The 24975-nt window shown below is 37.5% G+C and overlaps 1 protein-coding gene across 3 annotated transcripts; it reads left to right on the forward strand.

The window, feature by feature from the left end:
* The first annotated feature begins 328 nt into the window (after window positions 1-328).
* Window positions 329-23331, forward strand: CCDC58 (coiled-coil domain containing 58). Of its 3 annotated transcripts, none has more exons than XM_036851797.1 (6): window positions 360-417; window positions 1220-1427; window positions 9956-10081; window positions 14811-14957; window positions 20629-20688; window positions 23024-23089. In XM_036851797.1, the coding sequence occupies exons 3-6, from the start codon at window positions 9971-9973 to the stop codon at window positions 23072-23074; spliced, it is 369 nt and encodes a 122-aa protein (XP_036707692.1). In that variant the 5' UTR covers window positions 360-417; window positions 1220-1427; window positions 9956-9970; the 3' UTR covers window positions 23075-23089. The 3 variants fall into 3 exon arrangements, with proteins under 3 accessions (XP_036707691.1, XP_036707692.1, XP_036707693.1); XM_036851798.1 differs by having other exon boundaries at window positions 1220-1377; XM_036851796.1 differs by lacking the exon at window positions 1220-1427 and having other exon boundaries at window positions 329-417; window positions 23024-23331.
* Window positions 23332-24975: the final 1644 nt, after the last annotated feature.

Raw genomic sequence — 24975 nt, forward strand, 5'->3', positions numbered from 1 at the left:
GGAGGGTTAAGAAAAACCTCACTTCTCCTTGAGAGTTCCTCCTCGAACCACCTGGTTGGTGCGACCAGGAAACTGTTTCCCTTTTTGTTAAGTAAATGGGATTGGAGTAAAACGATCCCTTCAAGTTCTGACATTCTTCGATCTATGCACCTGGGCCAGTTCCAGGAGGACATGTTAAAGGCACAGGAGTGAAAAGAAGGATAGCAGCGTTACGGGTTTCCATGTGGGCGAGGCTAAGGGGAAAAGACAAACCTTGAGCTCAGCTTTCTTGCTGAGATTCCTCTCAATATTTTTTGTTAGGCGGTGCCGCGGACACCTTTGCTTCGCGGTGATTGGCTCGCGGCGGGGGCCTCGTGGTTGTCCAATATGGCGGCGCCCAGTGGCGGTGTGAGCTGTGAGGAGTTCGCCGAGTTCCAGGTGATGGGGTTTTCCTCACGCGGCAGGCGTGCCCTTCCTTTCGTCCCCGGACCCTGTTCCCTACTCTGGCCTGGGAGGGAGTGCGGACCAGTTGTGGCAAAAGGGGATATTTCAAAACTCCTTTTTCGAGCCATTGGAGGTCATGGGGGCGCGGGCTTGGCCTTAGGGAGCGAGGCTGCTGCCTTGGGGTCATGGCTCTCCCTGCGCCTCCCAGGCCTTGAGTAACTGCACCCAGAAACTCCAGTGGTTCCTCGGTGGCAAAGCCGAGTCCGGCCGGGTGGGTAAGGATTGCAACAACCATTTAGCCATTCTCTGAACTCAGTTCTTAGTCTCTGTCATTCCCCTCCTGTTTTAAGCTGAGTATTTATAGGAGAGAAGAAAGTGAAGGAAAGCTTACTTACTTGATAAAACAAAACAAAAACATTGTACGAGTTTCACTGTTTTGATGGGTCAGAACGTTTGGAGGCTTGAAGGGTCGATTAATCTTAGTACCTGCGCTGGTGCTCTGCCTTCCCAACCATTAGAGAAAATGTAACATTTAAGAAAAAGTTTATGTCTTTTATATATTCAAACACCAGAGGTCTAGGGCTGATTATTAACCCACGAATTAAAGAACAGGGGGTCTGGATTTTGACGAAGTTGCTATGAAAGTTATCTGTTCCAATGTAAGCATAAGTGCTGCTGTCTTGATAAGAGTGTTGAATTTAAAAATAATGAAAAATGTATTTTCTAAAGATAATGAAAAATCATTTCACGTATCACTGACCTCTGTAGTAAGCTTTGTGCTTGCATCCGTTTTTAGGGAGTGATATTCTTGAAGATAATCTCAACAGATTGAATTATTTGACAAACATCATTTGGTCAAAGAAGTTTCTGTGGAGTCTTTCCAGCATTATATACACCCTTTTCACCACTTCAGCTGCGCAGATTAGATCAACACAACAGCAGCAGACTTCAAATGTGATCAAAGTGCCTAACAAATACAAATATTTGTAAAAATCTTAAATAAGGTAGAAAAAAGACTGTTGGATTCTAAGGTTAACCAGCCCATTTGTGGCCTTGGTCTTGTCACATTAGTCCTGTGATTTAACTTGGGTTAATGAGCTCAGATAATTGAGCAATGATAGCCTTAAAGTTTATCTGAAAGAACCCTGGTTAGGAAGTTGGATGTTCTGGGTTCTAGTACTACTTCTGCCATTAACAGCTTTGGGACCTTGAGCTAATCACCTGACCCCTTCCATAATTAACTTTTGAATCTGTAAAATAAGATTATGTTAAAAAAACATTTAAAATGGCTTCCATCTCTATAATTATTTAAATCTCTAAAACCAAATTTCAAAGGATCTCTTTGAGCTGTTGAAACATCCAACGGTGCTTAAAGAACACTTTCATTTTCTTTTGGAAGGTCAGATGAGATGTTGTAAGTGGGGCAAAAGCTAAACTGTCTTGCAGAACCATTTTATTCACAGAGATAATGTAAATTAAAAAGTCATAAAATGAATCTCATTAGTGAAACCTGTAGAAGTTTTTAGATTGTTTCTCTAGGACTTTTCCAAATGTGTGGTTTATAATGGAGAATACCCTGGGTTAAAAGTCAGAAGATCAGGTTTTCCAGAGCTGGCCTTGGCATATCATTTAACCTCATTATGAATGAGTATAAGAACATTTGCCCCTACTGCTTCAGAGGCATACAAATGTAAAAAAAAAATGTATTTGAAAATGTAAAGTTTTAGTACAACATTTACATTTAAATGAATTTTGTAAAATTATAAACTAGTTAACTGGCACACTCACAAATTATTAATCAAAGTTTATGTTTTTTAGAGCTATGAAACCATTACATTTTGTATGTAGGTACCTTATATGTGAAAAGCACTGCACTGAATACTGTGGAAGAGAAACAGAAAATTGTGTACTTTTTATTATAAAGATTTAGGTACTTTTTCCCCAGAATTTTATTATGAAGATGTTCAAACACTGTAGAAAGTTCAAAGAATTTTACAATGAATACTCATGTACCCACTGTGTAGGTTCTACAGTGATTCACTATATTTACTAAATCACATACCATCCTTCAATCTATCCATCAATCCACCTTTTTTATTTTTAATTTTTGATGCATTTCAAAGTAAGTTGCTACCTCATCACTGTGTCCTCATATGACTTCTTTGTGCACACAGAGGGAGAGAGATCTCTGGTTTCTCTTCCTCTTACAATGACACCAGTTCTATGGGATTAGTGTCCCACCCTTATGACATCATTTAACCTTAATTACCTCCCTAAAGGCCCTGTCTCCAAAAACAGTCACACTGGGTGTTAAGGCTTCAACATACCAAATTGGGGGCAGGAGGGGGGCCGAGGGGGGACACTGTTCAGTCCATAACAGAAACCTGCTAGGTATCAGGCACTTGGAGAGACTGAGTGGGCAGGATATAAAACAAGGAACTCAAGCGGGGATATAAAACGTGTAGAGGATATTTAGAATATGAACACAATGCTGTAACAGTTCAGAGAGAATTAAGTCAATAGATGGTAATTGATCTGTACCTGAGGTGGACAGAACCAGGGGAATTCTAGGTAGAAGGAATAGTATATAGGCAGAAAGTTTTATATATTGGGGGGGTGGAAATAGCAAATTGCTGGAATTCAGAATTTGCACAGGTGCACATTGGGATTACACAAAAGATTGGAACCAGGTTATGAAAGGCCTTGAATGCCAAGTGTGAGGTTAGGGAGTCAGTGAGCAGAGGGGGTGAATTGATCAAAGAGATGTTTTAGGAAGATTTATTACCACGCCCACAGTCTTTGTTAGCACCCTATCATTTTTGCAATTAGCTTTGCTGTAGCTCTTCTTATCTTCAGTCATTCCTTTCTCTAATATATCTCCCCTTCAATCTAACCTCCATAATGCTATGGTTTCATACTGTTATCTTCTAAATTTTAGAATCTGAACCATGCATCTAATTTCAGGATTATACGACTAAGTCTAAACTACTTAACATGGCATACAAGTCCTTTTAAAATCCAATCCCAAAGTGCCTCTGCTTAGTTAGCTCTCACCACTGCCCGTATTCATACATACTTCTCTCTCCCCAACCCCTGCCACTTCCAATATACATTTGAACTCTGCTGTCCAGCCACATAGGCCTACTTTTCCCTGAACACATGATGTTTTGTCATTTCTGTGTGCTTTTTTTCCACTTGACACCCTGAAATCCCTTCTTCCTGACTCTATCTGAGACCCAGTTCATATATCACCTGAGCAAAATCAACTAAGTATTCCTAGAATGTTTAAGTCTTGGTATTTCTGGTAAGAATATTTATTTATTTACACACAATTGATTTTGAGTTGTTTGGTAATTAGGTACAGACTAAATAGAGTATTTTCTAGCATCAGTGATGGTATCTTTTGCAACATACCTAGCTGCTCTCTGTTCCCTTGCCTGCGAGTGCAGAGGACCGCACAGGACTCTGGCAGTTGCAGGCAAGTCTGTATTTCTAGCTTGGGGGAGGCACAGTGTGAGCATTGTTATAAAAATGGAGTTTGAGGAGCCAGAAAGAGCACCATGTGAATGGGATCTACTTCTGGGTACCTTCAGGCAGAGAGTGAGGAGAAGAAAGGTTAAGAAATTTCAGATCATTCTGTGGAGTACATTTTAATTTTACTGTCAAGTAATAGACCTTTTACCACCCCCCGTGTACTCTAAAAGCTTCCCAAAATAATAAAAAGAATTTATCTAAGGAGTAACCTTAGGAATAGAGTATAGTATAATTGCAGGGGCAGTAGAAAATTTTCTCCACCCCTCCCTGCTGCTAGATATGGTCAGTCCTTCAGTACTGAAATTGCCTTCCAAGAGGGTGAGATTTTCACCCCACAGTTAAAGGTAATCCATAAAATGCAATTCCAAGGTAAGTGCCTGAATAACTTTAAAGGGTTAGCCTAAAGTTAGAGATTGATGATATATCAGAATTTCTTGTTGTTTTGAGGAGAATGAAAGGAGAAGCTGGAGGCACTACAAAGTTTGGAGAGTTATCTTCTGCTGTTCTTTGACACTTAGAAGCTGATCAGGGTTCCAGCTCCTATACAAAGATGTAGTCTTCAGAGAGCCACTGAACTGTGTATATTTCTGTATTATCTCTGTGGACTTGTGTTGCAGTTTGTTGTATGCTATCTGCTCAGGGGTGTCTTCTTTATATTTTCTTGGTGAATTTGTGAGAGAGAGGGTATGCCATTGGAGCTAAGTATCAAGTAGGTAGGTAGTAATTCCTTATGAATGATACATATAGTTTAATGGCAGCACTTATGTGCCTGCATTAACCTTCATCTGCTCTCAGTCTGTGAGGGTACCTAAGCTTTTCTCTAGACCCCCTTGGAGTTGCCTTAAGAGCCCTGGCACCTTTTGTACTGTAAAGAAATTTGTGCCTAGTGAGGTAGTTTATAGTTCTTTTCCTTCTCCTTTTGCAATTTTGAAAGAAATTCCTTCCTGAGCCTTACCCCTTTTTCCCCCTTATCTTTAGCTTTCCTAGTATCTTTTCTGTGATATTTAGAAGTAGCTTACAGTTCTCAGCAATTCCTGAACAAGTGCACTATCAGTTTGTCATTATATTATCTCGAATTCAACACTGTCCAGTAGAGCTTTCTGTGATGGTGGAAATTTGTGCTGTCCAATATGGTAGCCACTAGCAATATGTGGTTCTTGAGCACTTGAAATGTAGCTCATGCAATTGAAAAATTTTGATTAAAATAACCTCATTTTATTTAGAGGTTAGATTAGATAGAGGTTATTTAGATAGCTGGTGTCTTTCATATTAAAAGCCAAGCTCTAGATCATATATTGATTCTTTAGCACACAGAGAACTGATATATTTGAAAATTCACATTTGTAAGACTGAAATTGTTTGATTTATTACCTAGTTAATGCCAATAAATTCCCATTGCTGTAAGGAACTTAACAGTATGTCCAAATTGTTTTATTGGAGGGAAAGTTGGCTGTATTGCTAATGATCAAACTCAAAACTAGTTAAAGTTCCAAGTAAATCAAAACTCTAGGAAATGATATAATCTTTCACCTGCATCAGTCTCCTAACTAACCTCTTTGCATCTACTCTTGTTTCTCTCTAATCCATTTTCCACACTTTAATTCTTTACCTTTAACTTAGGCAATCATTTCAGAATACAAATCAGATCATGTAACTCCACTGTATTTAAACACTTCATTGGTTCCCTGTTGCTTTCAGGAAAAAGACTAAAATCCTATAACATGATCTGTAATGGTGGACCTCATTTTACACCATGCTTTCTCTTATTCTCTGTACTTAAGCCACATTAACTTTTCAGCCCATTAAACACTCTATTTAAATGACTCTTGTGAAATCACCCATAGTTTCCATCCTGCTAAATCTAAAAAGTTAATTTCTGTCCACATCTTTATTGACTTCCTAGCAACATTCAACACAGTTGACCGTTTCCTCCTTGAAACCTTTCTTCTTCTGACTTCTGTGACATCTCAGTCTTTCTCCTGTAGTTTTAAATGCTAGAGTTCCTTCTTGATCGTTAACCCCCTTTATTCCTTACAGTCTCCCTCAATGATCTCTTCTTGTTTTATGGCTTTAAAAACATTAATTTGGGGAATTCCCTGGCAGTCCGTTGTTAGGACTCCAAGCTCTCACTGCTGAGGGCCCAGGTTCAATCCCTGGTCAGGGAACGAAGATCCTGCAAGCCGTGCAGCATAAATAAATAAATAAATAAACAAATAAATAAATATTTGTTAATATACCTTCAGCCCAGTTCAGTGTCAGACTGGTATATTCAACTTTCTGCTTAACTTTTTTACTCATATCTAACAGGCATCTCAAACTTCACATGTCCAAAACAGAATTTTTTTAAAAAACTATTATGCAAAATTTCAAATTTCACAAAAGGAGAGAGAGTACCATGAATCCCTGTGTACTCATCTTTCAGTTCCAACAATCAGTTCATGGCCACTCTTGTTTCATTTATATACTACCATTTTCCCCATCCTAACCAGATTATTTTGAAGCACATCCCAGGTAGATCTTTTGTTCTGTAAATATTTCAGTCTTTATTTCTAAAAGATTACAATTTTAAACAATACCGGTGTCACAAACAATTAACAATAATCCTAAATGTAAAATATCCTGTGAGTCAGAATAGGATCTTGATCTTCCCACTCCTTCCAAATCTTTTCCTCTCCCAGTCTCTCCCCACCATTAATTAATGAATCTACCATCCATTCAGTTGCTCAGGTCTCAAACCTAAATGTCATTCTGTTTTCTTTTCTCATCCTCCAACACCAATTCATCAGCAAGTCCTATCAGCTCTCTCTTCAAAATATATCCTGAATCCAACTTCTTCTCCCTGATTCCACTGCTACCTCTTCTTTGTCTCTTGCCTAGACCACCATAATAGTCTGCTGAATGATCACCCTGTTTCCATTCTCCACATAGCAGTCGAAGTTATCTTTTAAAAAATTAATCGTTGTATCATTCCCTTGCCTAAAACCCTGTTTCCTTTAGGAAAAAACCCTTAATTGTTTCTGTGGTCTCTACTGTCCTTTATTTTCTCCTCAGCTCTGATCTCACCTAATACCACTCTTTCCCTTATTCACTTCCAGCCCACTTGCCTTCTTTTAGTTCTTCAAACATCCCCAAGTTTGTTCTTGCCTCTTAATTTTTGACTTGTTCCCCCAGATGTCCTTTTAGTTGGCTTATTTATATCATTCAGATCTCAGCTCAAATGTTATGTCCTGGAGAGGCCTTCCTTGATCTCCCTATCTAAAGTATTAGCCCCTCAGCCCCACCTAGTCATTCTTCATCCCATTACCAGTTTTCTTTTTTGTAGTACTTTTCAGTACTAAAATTATCTCATTTATTGGGGTACTTGCTTATTGTCTCTCTCCCCCTCTGAGAATTTAGCTCCATAAGAGCAAGGGCCTTTTCTATTTTATTCACCATTATAGCCCTGGTGTTTAGAATGGTGCCTAACCATTAGACATTAGTAAGTATTTTTTGAATGAAGAGTGAGTTAATGAATCAACTCTGTGGTCTCTCTAATTGCTGCATATGTTTAAAGAAGAAAGATTGCTGAGGACTCTCAGTCAAGGAAAGCTTTATCTAAAAGGTATAATGTAAGCCTTGGCCTCAGGATCAGTTCGATTTAGATAGAGGGAAAGAAGAGAGAGGTTTTAAAGGTTTTTTTTTGTTTTTGTTTCAATAGGCAAGTTGTAGGAGGTAAAGTTGGCAAGGAAGGTCCCTCTTTGCTACTTACCTATTTTTTGACTCTAAATAGTACTGCCGCTGTTTGTTTGAAATTTGCCACTTACTGACATTATATATCCTCTACTGTACAAAAAACATTACTTAAAGTGGTGATTGCTTAGTGAATATGTTGAGATTATCCCCTAAGAATTCCAGTTTACAGAGAATCTTGATACTATTGACAAACATAGAAAGATACAAGAAGAGGGGATAAGATAGTGAAGTTGGTTTTAGGTCTGATGTTTGCCTGTTTTTATTAGTCTAAATTATGAGCCTTCTACAAGCTGTTTTACTTCTAGATTGGGTTCTAGAAAAGGGCATTAAATTACTAATTAAAGATTAATAGCCTGATAGGAATAGAATCTAGGCTGAAGACAGACTGAATGGCCTAAATGGTTATTATAATTGGAAACGCCTAGCTGTTAATTATGAGGGAAATGGTCAAATAAGTTGTGATACCTCCACAGAATAGAATATTTATGCACCTATTAAAAATGTCTTCAAGGTAACAAGGGCAGAATGCTCATAATTCCATAAAGTAAAACTTTTAAATGTTATATAATACCTCAATTTGATAAAAATATTTGCAGATATGTATAGAAAAAACTGAACACAACATTGTAAAGCAACCATACTCCAATAAAAATTAATTTTAAAAAAAAACAAAGGGACATCTTATTAATAATGGTTAACTATGGATGATTCTATTTTCTTTAAATTTTTTTCTAATTTTTCCAAAATGATTGTGTAATACTTTAATCATAATAAAAGTTTATTTTAACAAATGGATGATGCAGCATAGGGAATATAGCCAATATTTTATAATAACTTTAAATTTAGTATAATCTATAAAATACTGAATCATTACATTGTATGTTTGAAATTAATATAATATTGTAAATCAACTATAATTCAATAAAAAAGAATAAATGGTAACTATAACTTATTCACAATCATATGATTAAATAATGTATGCAAATCGCACTCCTGCCAATTTTCAGATTAAAAGCTGTCATTTTTAATATGACCAAAAAAAATGGATGAAAGGAATGAAGAAGTTGATTTCAGTGATGGATTTAAGTTTGGCAAAGAAATAGGTTCATATGTTGAAGGAAGTAGAGGATCAAGCAAAGATGCTTTTAATACACATTAATATTAAATGTTAACTTCCTGGATGTTTTCAATAAGTATAGTCCTAGTATTATACACTTCTGTTTTCTTAATGATTTTTCTGTGATTGTGTTTTGTTTTGTTTTGTGGGGCCGGGGTGAGGTAAGGGTGGATTAAAAGAGAAAGAAAGGGGTATACTACTAGAAACCTTTTCTAGAGTTTATATCATCTGCAGACAGAAGGTAGCTGATACCTAGCCTTTGTCTAGTGACAAGTGAAAAGAAGTACCCTAATCAAAATGTGGGGAGAAGGGACTATGCACCTATTAAATTATGCTGTGTTGGTATACTCATCAGGGTCTTTCGAAGTTCCCTGCCCTTTTGGTATTATTTTTATTTTGATTGGGTTTTGAGAGTTGGACCCTCTTTTAGAGGGGAGAGATCCTTGGGAAATGTGAACTTGGGTAACTGAGAAAAGGTAAAACTACTTGTTCTATGAACAAGAAAGCCACAAAGAGATTTGATTCCTTTTCTAGCAGTATACTTTATTTTTGTTACAAAAATAATACACAATCGTAGGAAAAAACTAAAAAACAAAAAGCCTGAAAGGAAAAAAAGCTTGAAAGGATATAGATTAACGTCTGCACGTTAATCACTGCTGAGAGTTTCTTGTGTATCTTTCTAGAAAATTTCTGTCTAGCACCACATTTTAGAATGATAGACAAAGAGGGAACAGAGTAAGCAATGACGCTGGATTGTTTTGGACCAGTTGAGGTAATCAAATTCAGTAGAATCCTTTATTGGCTGTATGCTGGAGATGGAAAGAACACACAGTGTTTGCTAAGCACCGTGCCAGCGCATGGGGTTTACAAATGAATGAAACGATCTTTACACTTAAGATGATCACAGTGGGACCAAGGAAAGAGTTGTGCCAATCGTTAGAATTACTATTACATAACCTACCTCTCATACTTGTAGAAAAGATTTTTCTGTGGTTGCACTATATATAGTGTGGTTTCCCCACTCCTAATTCACAGGGTTGTAACATATCCAAGAGCTTTATTTATTTAGTTAGTTTTGCTTAAATGGTCTTTTTTTAACCACTTAACTTTCCATTCAAGTTACTATTCTTTTATTTTAAATATATATAGGAATTACTCAAGGTGATGAGGACGATTGATGACAGAATAGTACATGAATTAAACACTACGGTTCCAACAGCTTCCTTTGCAGGGAAAATTGATGCCAGCCAAACCTGTAAACAACTTTATGAGTCTGTAAGTGTACCTTTTGAGTCTTTTCTTTTGTGCTTCCTTTATGCCTTTCTCTGTAGGCAAAATAAGAAAACAATTGACATACAATTAAACTGTGGATACAAGAATGGAATCTTCATGTTTTCTTGCCCACACCTGAGGGTGTATATAGGTTTTGATCCGGTTTCTACAAACTAAAGAAAATGTGTGATCTTAAGCACAAGTCTGGGAAGAGACAGTTCTAAGGAATGAAAGCAGCCGTTTTTTGACCCCCTCATGAGCAGCCTTTAACTAAGGAAAGCTTATGCTTCAAGGAATGAAGGAGAAAGTGAAACAGTCAAGTACAATAAAACAGTGAAACAAGAGCAGGGTCTTTGAATGAATCAATCTTAAGAAGCTAGACACCTGATTTAAGGAAGAATTAAAACCCTTCACACTTTTTATCAGTATATCTTCTATCTTCCCTCACTCATCAGGAAGGGGAAAAGAAGCATTTGGCAGGAGAGACGGAAAAGCCACAGATAAATTGTCCTTTTCTGAGGCTTTGGTTTCTCAAGTATGTATTTTTTCATTGCCTCTTAAAGATCCCCTTTATTTCTCTTTTTTAATTTCTAAAAGTGAAAGGAAATAACGATGTAGCTAAGCATTTTTTATAGCTTATATTTTTTTCATTAATTTGGAAGCTGATGTTCAAATGGCATTTGCTTTTTTAGGCTCTACCACAAGATTACTGTATTACTTAAAATCTAAAGTCCATTTCTCAATTATGAAAAAAAAAATCAGTTTTGGATAAACTTATTCATATCACTTAAATTCAAAGCATTAACTGCTGATATTTTTTTCTGCTTTTATGTGAAAGTATGTTACTTTGTTGAGTGGTCAGGTAATTCTTGTGGCTTCATAAAATTGCAAGGATGGGGGCTTTAAGGAGTAGACTCCAATATTGGGAGTAGAGAGCATGGGTCCAAGGCCTAATTTAGTATGAGGTTGTTCGACAGTTCACTTAGTGTCTTTGGGTAGCTCTGTCTAAAGAACTATTGATAGAAGTTTGTAATGGCTTTAGTGATCCACCTCACTACCCATATATATATTTAATCTCTATAATCTATTCAATTGTTTCCATTTAGAATCTTTTTATTAACCTAGAGGTTTATAGTATAGCAATTAACAACATGGATTCCATATCTAGATTAAATCTCACCTCTGCTACTTCCTAGCTGGGTGACCTTGAAATAACCTCTGAGTCAGTTTCCTTATTTGTAAAATAGTATCAGAAAAGTATCTGGTCAATTGTTAGAGGATTAAATGAGTTAATATAAAGTGCTTACTGTACTAAATGTTTTACATATAAATGCTTGGTGCTTCTCTTATTGTTGTTATTATTTCTTATTCCTTTGTTGAACCAGGATAAACTGGCATGCTAAATTTGGAACCTTTCTGTTTTAGATATTCTTGTGTATGTGTTTGGGTTTTTCTCCATCTGTATTCTAGAGGGATCCAGCAACATGAACGTATGTAAAGGATTATTTATCTAGTAGCTTTGTTCCAGGGGTCGAGCCTGCAGTAGAGTACCCATGCTAACAAGTACCACTGAGTTCCCTTAGATATTGTCTCAGTTAAGAAGTGGAACTCTGTGACATGTCCAAGTTGTTTATGGTCACCCTGACTGTCTTTAGTCCCTGACCCTTCCTTCTATAGTCGATGAAGGAATATTTGCACTCTCTAATGATAATACTTCTTCATAGGAGAAGATCAGCAAAGTTATTATAAAGCACTGATTTTAGAAATTCCAAATCTTAAATGTATAGTCTTAGTAAAAATGAAATAATTTCAGTAAGATTCCCTTATTAGAGCATATTCCCTCAATATATGAAGTTTTCCTAGCTTTACATTGTTTATTGTTTAGTTTCAAGATAAACATAAAAATCAATACGGAACAGTTAAAAAGTCTATGAACTTGAAACAGTGCTTTACAAATGCAGAACTGTTACCGGTGTTATAATGATTGATTTAAAGTAATTCTTAAAGCTATCTCTTTAATATAATGAACTTTTGGACTATATGTTTAAAAAGTATGCTTCTTACATCATTTTGTCAGAAGTTCTGGAGGAAGATTTAAAACACAAAAAATGCCGTGACAAAAACTTACTAACTTTTTTTGCAATTGAGGTATAGTTGATGTACAATATTATATAAGTTTCAGGTATACAACATACTGATTCACAATATTTAAGTGTATTGCTTTTAATGATAGTTAAACTAAGGGTCATTGTTAGGATTCTAAAATGATGTTTGGGAAATTAGAATTTAGAGTTAATTTAGAATCAACCTTTGTTCTAGAAAGAAAAACACCAAAAAACTATAATCAGGAAAACGACATTCTGTTTCCCTTAAAGGCAAAAAGCATTACTTTAAAATAATGATTAAAAGGTAGTAGGTGAAAATTTCAGCCTAAAAGAAGTTCTCAAAGTTGTGGTAAAATAAAACTGGGAAGTCCTAGATATACCCCCTTTAGACTAGTTTTGAATCATTCTCCTGCCCCACCCCAAGTGTCTTCATTTCAAAATTGCTTACCCCAAATCAAAGGAAGTATGGTTATGATATGGTTATAGTTCAGGATTTTTCTCCTCTAACCAAAGTTTTACTTTACTGAGTTTCTTAATTTTATCTCAGTTCCTTTAATAAGCACTTTATGTATCAGAAATAATTCTCTTATGACCAAATCCTCAAGCATCTGATACTAGTGAGCTAATAAGCCTGGTTTCGTGTTATTTCTTCTCTGGTAGGCTTATGTCACGCCATCTGTTACTAGTTATCAAGCGTCCTCATTTCTTTGACATATATGTACAGAAAGAAGTCCATGCATATTCCTCTTGCATGTGCTCTTAGTTTTGAATTTTATTGAAGGATGGTCATGAAAACGGACCACAATAATTGATAATACTGAGTAAAAGGTGACTTGCCCAGTAATTCCTGTTCACATAGGAGTGAGTTCACAGTGGGGCTAATCTGAAGGAAAAGTAAGCAGGTGAGGGTAGGAGGGTAGTCTGCATCTAGAAGTGTATCCACAGGGAAGGGGCCAAGCTAAAGAGGGGAATAATGGAGGAAAGCCCAACCAAGGAAGGAAACTGCGTGGAGAGAGACCAAAAGAAAGATATTGAACATTTTAATAAAATGTACAAAATTTGAAATTGATTTTAAAATGCAGATAGAAAAATGAGAATATTGTGATAGACTTCTAGTTGGTACTAAAGCTGTTTCACTAATTGCTGGGGGATTAGACAAAATATCAAAGTAATTAAATAGCATCTGGCATCTGAGCAATGTATTGAGTCATGTTGCCTCTAACTTTTAGAGGTGGAAAGGATATTAGTGATTATTTACTCATAATCCATAATTTTCCAAAAGAAGAAACTGAAGCCTGTAACAGAAGCAGCATATTAGCTAATAAATATGGGCCTTGAGGCTGTCCTTGTGAACCCTAAATGTTACAATGAAAAAAATTAGCATATTAGAGAAATATACTATAGGTGGGATTAACATCTGTTAGGAACTTCCCTCCCTTCACATGGGTACAGCTTTTAACTAATGCACTTTTGGTATTCCCCTCTAGAAATATAAAGGTTTATTCTTTCCTGGTGTGTATTAGACCAGTAGTTCTCAACCACGGGGTCCCAATATGACCATTTAAGAGCTGTATTTCAAATAACTTATGAGGAATGCTTATAGAATGGTTGTTAGTCCCATATTTTATATAAAATATATATAATGGGTTATTTCTATACAGCCATCACTAGCATAGCATTGGGATATTCCCCCTTCAGAGGGAAGAAGGAATGATATAACGTGATTAAATGGAGCAAGCCAACACTTAAATTTTAGTTGGAGGTGAACCACTGTTATTATGCACCATTAATTATAAAGACGATTGCATATTATTTTAGTATTTTGCTCTGTCTCCACCCCAAGTTTTTGGGGTATCTTCAGAATTTGGCTGTGATCATGGGAGTATGTTTGAATTGAAACATGACTATCATAATTAATGAAACAAGGCAGAAAGTAGATACAAATTATTGTATTGGATTTGTTACATTAAGATGAAGGCTAATAAACAATTGCTCTGTCGGGCATCCTTACTCTCCGTCAGCACACGCAATTGATGGAATCAGTGACCTCTACTTCATGTACAATTTTTCCTTGTTAGTACTTAAAGTTTAAAATCTTGAAAAGGGTTCTGTCTGACATAGGTAAATGTAGCATTCTTTGTTTTTCTTTATTGTAACTAAGAGCTTCTCTATATCACTTACTTTATAATTTTTTGCACTGATGACAACATGAGGCTCAAAAAAAAATGAAAGGACAAAAAGAGAACAGCAATAGGAAGTGGCCCAGAAGGTGTGTGAGGGGTGGGTATAGGGTAGAGGAACACACAGATGCAAGAATGGGAGAGAAAGGAGTGTAGGGAGAAGGAGACTGAGATGAAAAGCCCAGCACGAGGAGTGCAGGAAGAGGAGCAGGAAGGCCTGGGAGCTAAGTGAGGAAGAAGACAAGCCAACCTCTTCAGTTTCACCCTCACAGCTGCTGCCTTTGAGCTGGCTCATTCAGCACAATCTTCTCTTCCATAGATTCAGTTTTCAAAAACTGTTTTAGAAAGTATTACATTTCTGTAGCCTAAAATTTTTTTTTTAAAACACTGAAATGTGACAAATTGGTGTGATTTTTTTTTTCTCATTTCCTTCTTTTGTTCTTTTAGTTGATGGCGGCTCATGCCAGTAGGGACCGAGTCATAAAAAACTGTATAGCTCAGACCTCATCAGTAGTAAAACAGCTCCGAGAGGAGAGAGAAAAGAATTTGGACAATTTAACGTTATTAAAGCAACTTAGAAAAGAACAGACAAAGGTAAGTTGAACAGGGTTTACATTTCTGAGGCAAGGTTTCCAAACTTAGCCTTCAAAATAAAGGCAGTTTTTAATATGAAAAATTCAGAGTAAGATATGGTTATTACTTAAAACAAAATGATCAGGAGATTAGTACTTCATTTTTAATGGGCTTTATTTTATTACATTTCAATACTAATTGGTAAATTAATGTGCATTTCATGAACGTATGGAGTGTAGCAAGCTTTAGCTAAAAGAAGCATGTAATCATGTTATTGCCATTCCTTTATATATTCCACAGTTAAAGATACAAGGGTTAATATAGACCAACACCACATCAAAAAATCTAGGGAAATCACATCTGTATCTATGTTTTGAGGCTTGACTTGAGAAGAAACGTTTTTTTAAATATATTTACATTTTGAAAATATTTACCTCTGGTTTCAGCTGTAGAAATCTGCTGAAATGTAATATAGATATTTAACTTCAGGATATTACCCTCTTCCGCCATAAAAATATAGTACTATTTAAATATAACCAGGGCCATCAGAGCCTCATTATGTTTATTTCTTTGCTGTGGAGAGGATGGTATGGGTCTTTGACTCTTTTCAGACTCTCCTTTGTTTCCACTTCATCTCCCATGCCTACCATTTTCCCTTTTAGGAGAACACCAAGTGTCCACTGAGTGCTATGTCAGAGCAAACTTTATTTTCCCTAAGTCAGCCGTCATGTAGATGGGGTGTGGACCTCAGAGTAGAGTTAATGAAGCAGAGCTATTTCTTTATAGCCCTTAAACATGACACGTCAAGAAAACAGTTGAAATGTATGCCATATTTTATTTTGTGGACTACATTGCTGTCTTTTGAGGAGGGTGGGGGTGGGAGGGGGCCTTCAGGGGTAACTTTTTTTTTAAAATTTTTTATTTATTATTTATTTATTATTTTTATTTATGGCTGTGTTGGGTCTTCGTTTCTGTGTGAGGGCTTTCTCCAGTTGCGGCGAGTGGGGGCCACTCTTCATCGCGGTGCGCGGGCCTCTCACTATCGCGGCCTGTCTTGTTGCGGAGCACAGGCTCCAGACGCGCAGGCTCAGTAGTTGTGGCTCACGGGCCCAGTTGCTCCACGGCATGTGGGATCTTCCCAGACCAGGGCTCGAACCCGTGTCCCCTGCATTGACAGGCAGATTCTCAACCACTGCGCCACCAGGGAAGCCCAGGGGTAACTTTTTATTCCGATACAATTTCAAACTTACAGAAAAGTTGCACGAACAGTACAAGGAACTCCCATATACCCTTTACCTATATTCACCTATTGCTCCACCTGCTTTACAGTTCATTCTCTCTACTCTTCTTTCCCCCTCCATCCTTCCCTCCCTCTTTCCCTGTCTTCCTCCCCCTCCCCCATACACATTTTTTTTCCTTTACCATTTTGAGAATATGTTGGGCACATTATACTCCTTTACCCCTACATATGTTGGTTATTTCCTAAGAACAAGGGCTTTTTCTTACATGACCACTGTATAATTATCAAAATCATGTCTGTATTTTAAGATGGCTTAATAGGTAACTTACTGATCCTTACATGTCAGGTGACTGAAAATCCAGTGTGAGATGGAATCATGTTTTCATACTGAACAATTTGTGAAGTTTGCTCTTTGTTTAGTAGATGTAGCCAAACTTTGAAAAAGGGATCTTGCTGTCTCTCTCAAGCCTTTGTTCTTTTGCTGCACACAGGTGTGCACTTTCTTAGTCATCCCACTGATGCAGTGTGTCTCACTGGATACGGGATTCATCCACTGTCTTTGCTGTTCTCTTTGTTCATGACGACTGCTTCAGCCCTGTGTTCCACACCTGCTCATTCATCAGCCAGTGGTGGGTTCTTCAGACAGTGAACTTAGGCTGTAATGGTCATCTTAGCCTACCCTCCGTGTTGATGAAGGCTTATAGATAAATTATAGAAAGCTGGTTAAGATCTAGTTTTTTTTGGATTTTGTATTTGAACAGGCTCTTGAAGTATTGACAAAGGAAAGTGCAGGGCAGGGCTGTTAAATCAGAAACTGAAAAATCATTATTTGCAAATTAAGTCAGACAAAGAATAGAGTAACTCTTGTTAGCAGAGCGCAAAGTTCAAAAACCACTGAGTGTTTGGAAGTGATGTGTCACACAGTTTTGTCTGCCCTCTGTTCTACCCATATGCCTTTAGAGCCCAGCACAATCACTGCAAGGAGGAGTTTTAGAAACCAGCCAGTGAGTTTTGAAAGGCAGTTTTCTGGCCTGTGATATTGCATAGGACTAGAGTAGAAGTTAACCATGAGTAGTATTTAAGCAAATAAGGAAACTTGAATTTTTTTTTCAAGTTTGCTATGAAGATTATAGAATCAGAAAGAGACAGCTCTTGGAGATGTTCCAGCTCTACCTCTTCATTTTCTGTATATGGAAACAGACTTAGAGATACTGACATCCCCAGAGTCACAAGCTAGTAAGTGGTAGAACTGGGACTTTAACCCATCTCGTCTGACTCTAAATTCAGTCAGTGTTTTTTTACCTTAAGTTGTGACTAATAGTCAAATTCTGATTACTTTAGTGAACAATTTATTTACATACAGTGATGCCAGTCTGAAAGTTCCCAGTTCTTTACCTGAATCCTTACCTCAGAAAAAGCACATTCCTTGCTGGAACTATATACCTGCTGTCACCTCTTAGTAGCCTTTGAGAGGAAGTTTACCTGTTTAAGACCCAGAGCCTCAAAAACAGCCATCTCGGGACTTCCCTGGTGGCGCAGGGGTTAAGAGTCCACCTGCCAAGGCAGGGGACACGGGTTCGAGCCCTGGTCCGGGAAGATCCCACATGCCGCGGAGCAACTAAGCCCGTGCTAATGAAGACCCAACACAGCCAAAAAGAAATAAATAAAATAAATTTATTAAAAAAAAAAAACACAAAACAACCATCTCAAAGGTAGCATTTTGTTGTTGGCACTGAAATTGCATTAGAAGCTGCCTGTAATATCTGCGGTGTTCAAGAATAGAAAAAACATGGATTGTAAAGGCAGACAGCTCTAAAGAAATAATCCCATCTACCACTTGGAGGTTTTGTAACCTTGTAAATTAATTGTTCTGAAACTTCTGATTTTCAGTTTGTAAAATGGAATTGATACTTAGTAACTTCTTATATTTTTTTGGTGAGGATTAAATTGTATAATATATGTAAGAGCTTGCATATTGACTGATAATGAAGTAGCAGTTTCTTTCCTTTTTGAGTCGCTGGGACTCCATATTTGTTATATTAATCCTCTTTACAATATCCCCCCAACCAGTGGTTTCCACCTTTTGTTTAACCAGTATTAAGGGGGTTGGGGGTATCTACAGTCTTATGTGGCAGTGCATTCTCTTTTTGGACAATTGTAATTGTTCAGAGATTTTCTTACTTAGTGTGAAAATCTGTCTCCTTGTAACATGTAATTACTGATCCTTAATCTTCCCTCTGGATAAGTCTAAACCCATTTCTACACAACATCCCTTTAAATATTTGAGAGCGATTATGAATACTGTCTTAGTGGCCTGTTGTAACACTGTTCTTTAAAGTTGTTACTTCTTTGGCAGAAAGTCCAGGCTCTGACAGAGCAGTGAAAGTTTAATGATTTCTGGGTCGATATAACTGATTAAAATCTGAAACCGAGGTTGCTCTAATGTAAGCAGGTGGGCTTCCTCAGGCTTGTTACTACTCCACAGCACATCAGAAATGCAGTCCTTCCCCTTGTTCATGGTTTCAATCCTATATACTGCCCCATATTCTGACAGCAGTTTTTTTTTTTTTTTAATTTTTTAAAAAATTTTTAAAGAGAATGACGGGTTTTTCTTTTCTTTTTTTTTTTTAAATTAATTAATTAATTTATTTTTGGCCGTGTTGGGTCTTCGTTTCTGTGCGAGGGCTTTCTCTAGTTGTGGCAAGCGGGGGCCACTCTTCATTGCGGTGCGCAGGCCTCTCACCGTCGCGGCCTCTCTTGTTGTGGAGCACAGGCTCCAGACGCGCAGGCTCAGCAATCGTGGCTCACGGGCCCAGTTGCTCCGCGGCACGTGGGATCTTCCCAGACCAGGGCTCGAACCCGTGTGCCCTGCATTGGCAGGCAGATTCTCAACCACTGCGCCACCAGGGAAGCCCTGACAGCAGTTTTGAGTCTACGAAGGGAGTTTACAAGGAGCATTGGATCAGTACCACATCCAGTCTTTTTTTTTTTTTTTTAATTTTATTTATTTATTTATGGCTGTGTTGGGTCTTCGTTTCTGTGCGAGGGCTTTCTCCAGTTGCAGCAAGCGGGGGCCACTCTTCATCGCGGTGCGCGGGCCTCTCACTATTGCGGCCTCTCTTGTTGCGGAGCACAGGCTCCAGACACGCAGGCTCAGTAATTGTGGCTCATGGGCCTAGTTGCTCCGCGGCATGTGGGATCTTCCCAGACCAGGGCTCGAACCCATGTCCCCTGCACTGGCAGGCAGATTCTCAACCACTGCGCCACCAGGGAAGCCCCCACATCCAGTCTTAATAGTGTTACATGCATATTTCTCAAACCTCCTGCCTGAGCTGTACTCCTAATTTATGGTTAGGTTCTTTGGTCTGGGTACCTAACTCATGGTTGCCCAGAATCCCTCTGGCATTTTGTTCCCAAATCTCCTGGCCTGGGTCTTGACTTTGGCCTGAAGAAATCATCCTGCTGTTAACCTCTTGGCTGCCTCAACCTGTAGTTCATGCTTTTTTTCTCCTGATTTTCCTGAATATTTTCAGGTTCTCCTCCTGGAATTGGTTAGCTTCTTTCCTTTCAAGTCTCTCTGACCAGAGGCGACTAGGAGTATGATGGGCCCTGCCATCTGGACCTGGCAATAGAATTGGCTTCTTTTTTGATGGAGTAATTAGGTTGGCAGTTAAAAAGAAAGTTAGAAAGACTAGCATTTTTAGCCTCACACCTCTGGCTGTATGGTTAAGGTATGGAAAACTCATCCCTTTCTCAATTACTTGAGCCTTATATATTCTTCTTCTCTGTTTTTCTTCCTGTTTCTTTTTTCTTTTATTCAAATCAGGTTGCCACCTCCTTGTCCTTTTTTTTGTTCGTCTGTGCTATCTTTGCAAATCTATATGGTAGGATCAATAACTAGAACTGGAGTTATTGAGTTCAAGGACATGTGAATTTACATTTTTGGTAAGTCTTACCAAATTGCTCTCCATAGAAGTTGTAACAATTTGTACTCCTACTAAAAATATATGTGAGTGTATCTTTCCCCATACCTTCACTAATACTAGGTTTTATCAGATATCAGATTTCTTCTATTGAAAAAATTTTTGTCATATTATGGCTTAATTTACATTTCTTTATACATGAATAAAATTGTACATTTTAAAAATAGGTTTATTGGCCATTTGTTTTTCTTCTGTGAACTACCTGGGCATTTGAGATTTTTTTTTTAAAAGCTCTCAAGGTGATTATAATATGCAGCAAAGCTTGAGAACTACGGCTTTATAAGATTTAGCAACTGATTAAATATGAGGAGAACGGCTATTTCAAAGAAGGTTTTGAAATCTGGCCTAAGTATTACCATTAATAAAGAATGCAGGAGCAGCAGCTGGTTTTGCTAGGAAAACATAGAGTTTGGTTTTAGTTCTTTAATTTAAATTTTCGTAACTTCATTTTTGTTTTCCTTTCTTGCAGTTGAAATGGATGCAGTCAGAACTGAATGTTGAAGAAGTGGTAAATGACAGGAGCTGGAAGGTATAAAATAATGTTGGTTCTTGGAGAGAACTAGGAGGGGAAGCAGAACTAGCAAAGGGAAACCAAGGGAGGGGGGAAGCAAAGAGTGCCTTGGGCACTTAAGAATAATAAAGATCCTTCATTTACAAGCAATTGAAGGCTTTAACTTTTTGGGGGGTGGGGGGGCAGGTTGTGGTTAGAATCCAAGTTAGAGCCATCTTGCAAAAAGTAGCTTTACAGTCATATGGTAGAATTGCATGATCGTCATGGGAACAGAATTGGAGACATTCTGTATGTTTCCTAATACTAATTATGGGCTATTTGATATTTAGAGTTATTAGTTGTTAACTTAGAACCTTCAACCAGGTTATTTGTTCAAGTTAGCTTTTCTGAGCTCAGTTACTTTCCATAAATTTTCATATCATTATCTATCCTTCACAGTTGTTTGTTTTCTAACATATCTGATTGTGAAACTGTTTGTATGTAGTTTTACTGGTATTTGATAATAGGCTTTTTATGGCTCCTAGATTCACATGCTCCTTATTACCACCTACGTGGTTCTAATTAGGAATTAGATTGGGGGACCAGGATCCCAGGACTTTACATGTAGTTAAAAATTGCAAAATTCTACACTACTGATACTATGTATAAAATAGATAACTAATGAGAACATACTGTATAGCACAGGGAACTTTACTCAGTGCTCTGTGGTGACCTAAATGGGAAGGAAATCCAAAAAAGAGGGGATATATGTGTATGTATAGCTGATTCACTTTGCTGTACAGTAGAAACTAACACAACTTTGTAAAGCAACTATAGTCCAATAAAACTTAAAAAAAAAAAATTACAAAATTCCTACTTTAGTTTTCTGAAAAAGTATGTCTGCCTGTCCTTTCTAAAACTTCAAAGATTTCCAAAGGCCAAAATCTATTATATCTGAAAGAATGAACTGAAAATTCTGTTTTACCCTTTGAAATTAACCAATGGAATGGGGCTGGATCCAGAGGGAGGTTAACTGAACCAAAAACTGGAGTGTACCAACTTGCAGAGCCATGAATAAACTGCAAAATACAAATCAATTTTCTTTGCTTTATCACATTTCTTTATCCTATCCTCTTTGCCTAGATTTTTTATTTCTGCCCTTTCCACCTATGTGATAAGGTGTTTGCTCCTTGAAAGCACACACATTTCCCCCTTTATCAGACAAATGGAAGTATATTGTCTACACTTTGTTTTTTTCCCTTAATATATCTTGGAGATCTTTTCAAATCAGAACATAAAGAGCTTCCTTATTCTTTTTTATGCTTGCTTATATCCCATTGAATGGATGTACCAAAATTTTTATTTGACATAGTCCCACATGACACGTAATCATAGAATGTTCTTTTAACATTATGATATGTTATTTGTTTAGTTTTTAGGAAGCAAGATAAATAGAACAAAACATTATATAAATTTATACAGTTTAGCAAAAGACTGGACTCCCTTCAAGTAGATCTCCATGTGAGAAGGATCTGGCACTCATTTAGAAAAGCATGACAGATATCTAAATAAAATCTACATTATAAAAGGATTTTTTTTTTAAATTTTATTTTATTTATTTATTTTACTTTTGGCTGCTTTGGGTCTTCATTTCTGCACCCGGGCTTTCTCTAGTTGCAGCGAGCGGGGTCTACTCTTCGTTGCGGTGCGTGGGCTTCTCATTGTGGTGGCTTCTCTTGTTGCGGACACGGGCTCTAGGCACGCGGGCTTCAGTAGTTGTGGCTCGTGGGCTCAGTAGTTGTGGTACTCGGGCTCAGTAGTTGTGGCTCGTGGGCTCTAGAACACAGGCTCAGTAGCTGTGGCGCACGGGCTCAGTAGTTGTGGCGCACTGGCTTAGCTGCTCCGCGGCATGCGGGACCTTCCTGGACCGGGGCTTGAACCTGTGTCCCCTGCACTGGCAGGTGGATTCTTAACCACTGCGCCACCAGGGAAGCCCTATAAAAAGATTTTTAAAAAGCTTTATCTTAAAGTTAATTTAGATATTTTTGTCTAACTGTCCAAAATATGTCCAGAATATGGAACTAGCATATTTGTTAGTTTACCAAATAAGCTAGCTTGTGATGATTTTTTCCTTGAATAATTTAAATTTTATTAAAATATTAAAATTATCGTATAAATGAATATCAAGGCCTTCTGAGCTCTTAGCACCTAGTAAGTCAGTTTGAACCAGTGAGGAAACACCTCTGTTTCCTAAACCTGTTGACCTGGGACAAAAAAGGTTATATCCACCTGACCCATGCCAAATTTAATTGAATTCCAGGCCTGATTTATACAGGATGACTCAGTGACCTTTGTTTCTGTTCACATATCTTAGGTGTTTAATGAACGCTGCCGAATTCACTTCAAGCCTCCAAAGAATGAATAAAAAGATACTTTTTTTTAAAAAAGGACCGGGTCATCTCATAGGAGTTAAGCATGACAGACATCAACATGGTGGGCTTCCCAGGAAGATTTCTGAGCCAACAGTCCGAGACCTTTTGTTGATTTCAGCCCCACTTACCCAAGACCTCAAGTATAAATAATTCTGATAATTATGGAGAAATCAACTGCTATTTTATACTGATTCTGTAAAAAAAAAAAAAAAAAGATATTTTGTAACTATTAAAATAATTTTCTGACTCAGTGTACATAATTATTTGTTTTCCAAGTTGAGGCAGTACGTTTTGTAAGAGAATTTAAATACAATTTCAGTATCTGATTTGATTTATATTGTACCTTTTTGAATTTTACAAATTTATTGGCATGAGCGTAGACCTTTATGGTCATTGATAGTTTTATCTCTTTATTTATCTCTTTAGGTTTATTGCTCTTAAGTTAAAGGGCAGTAATATAGGCTGGATACTGTCCAAAGAAATTCTCTTAGTACCTTAACTTATCTTGTTTTCATATGCAAAAACTAATGTTGGGTGGAAATATTTTCCTGGATAATGTTTCCGTGGACCATGAAAAGGAAAGCAAAGTAAAACAAATTCAGAAAATGGAAAAGTAGAAGAGGGCTTGCATAATGGTGTTCTAGTACCGGATGATTGTATTCGTTTTCTGTTGCTGCTTAACAAGTTTAGCAGCTTAAAATCACCCCTGTTTATTATTTTAGAGTTCTGTAAGTCAGAAGGCTGGGAAGTCTTGACTGAGTTCTCTGCCTGGGGTCTCACAGGCTGAAATCAAGTTGTGGCCCAGACTGGGCTCTTGTCTGGAGTCTCCAGAGGAAGAATCTGCTTCCAGGCTCATTCAGATGGCAGAATTCAGATCCTTTCGGTTGTAAGACTGAAGTCCCTGTTTCGTTGCTGCCTGTCATGGGCCACTCTAAGCTCCTCAAAGCAACCCATATTTCTTGACACCATGGCCCCCTCCCTTTTCAAGCTAGCAACAATCCATTGAATCCTCATTCTTGGAATCTGACTTCCTTTTCTGCTATAAGACAGACTGCTTTTAAAGGGTTTGTGTGTTTATATTAGTTTTACCATAATAATCTTCCTTTTTATTACCTCAGGAGTCAACTGATTACAACTTTAATCATACCTGCAAATCCCTTTTGCTGGGTAATGTGACATCACAGATGTAATGTCTCATATTCACAGTCAGGGATTAGAGTGGGACATTTTGGAGAGTCATTCTAGGATTCTGCTTACCACGATTTAAACAGAAGCCTCCTGGCTCTGGCACAGTTAGATTGACCCAGTGGGGTTGTGGATAGGCTTGTGTGTTCAGTATGTTGACCCTTATCAGATTGTGCACTTGGAAGTGAGCAATAAATGTATAAAGTGCTCACCGTTCTTTCAAAAAAAGCTTTTGAGCATCTACTGTGGCTCAGATACTGTTGTAGTTGTTGGGGATATTGATAAATAAGACCTACTTTTGTTAAGATAATGTCTTTTCAACAAGAAAAAAATTTCCTAGTGCCAGCAGTGAAAAAGATTTTCTGTAGGACTTACCTATTAATGAATGGTGCATGACAGAAAGTTGATGTTTAATAATTTTTGGATGGATGAGTGAATTGAAAGGATACACGTGAGGATAAAAATAAAACTCAACAAAGATGCTCAACAGGGAATTCAGAAACAGAATCCTTGGAAAGGATTCATAAGAGCCTTTCCAGAATTTCACGTGTGCTAAAGTACTATCTAGGCAATCCAATTTTAGCAGGATGCTTGAATCATTCCAATGTACCATATTATGAAAATGTGCAATTATGATAGTATGGAGTGACTTTTAGTATAAATGAATACTAGTATGTTTAGTTGTGATGAATGGCATTTTAAGCCTCCA

Source organism: Balaenoptera musculus, chromosome 4 (assembly GCF_009873245.2).
Source record: "Balaenoptera musculus isolate JJ_BM4_2016_0621 chromosome 4, mBalMus1.pri.v3, whole genome shotgun sequence".
Lineage (NCBI taxonomy): Eukaryota > Metazoa > Chordata > Mammalia > Artiodactyla > Balaenopteridae > Balaenoptera > Balaenoptera musculus.

Coding starts and splice junctions, on each gene's coding strand:
- CCDC58 (XM_036851796.1), top strand. CDS start 367: ATGGCGGCGCCCAGTGGCGGTGTGAGCTGTGAGGAGTTCGCCGAGTTC. Junction 418..9,955: donor AGGAGTTCGCCGAGTTCCAG/GTGATGGGGTTT, acceptor AAATATATATAG/GAATTACTCAAGGTGATGAG. Junction 20,689..23,023: donor TAAATGACAGGAGCTGGAAG/GTATAAAATAAT, acceptor CACATATCTTAG/GTGTTTAATGAACGCTGCCG.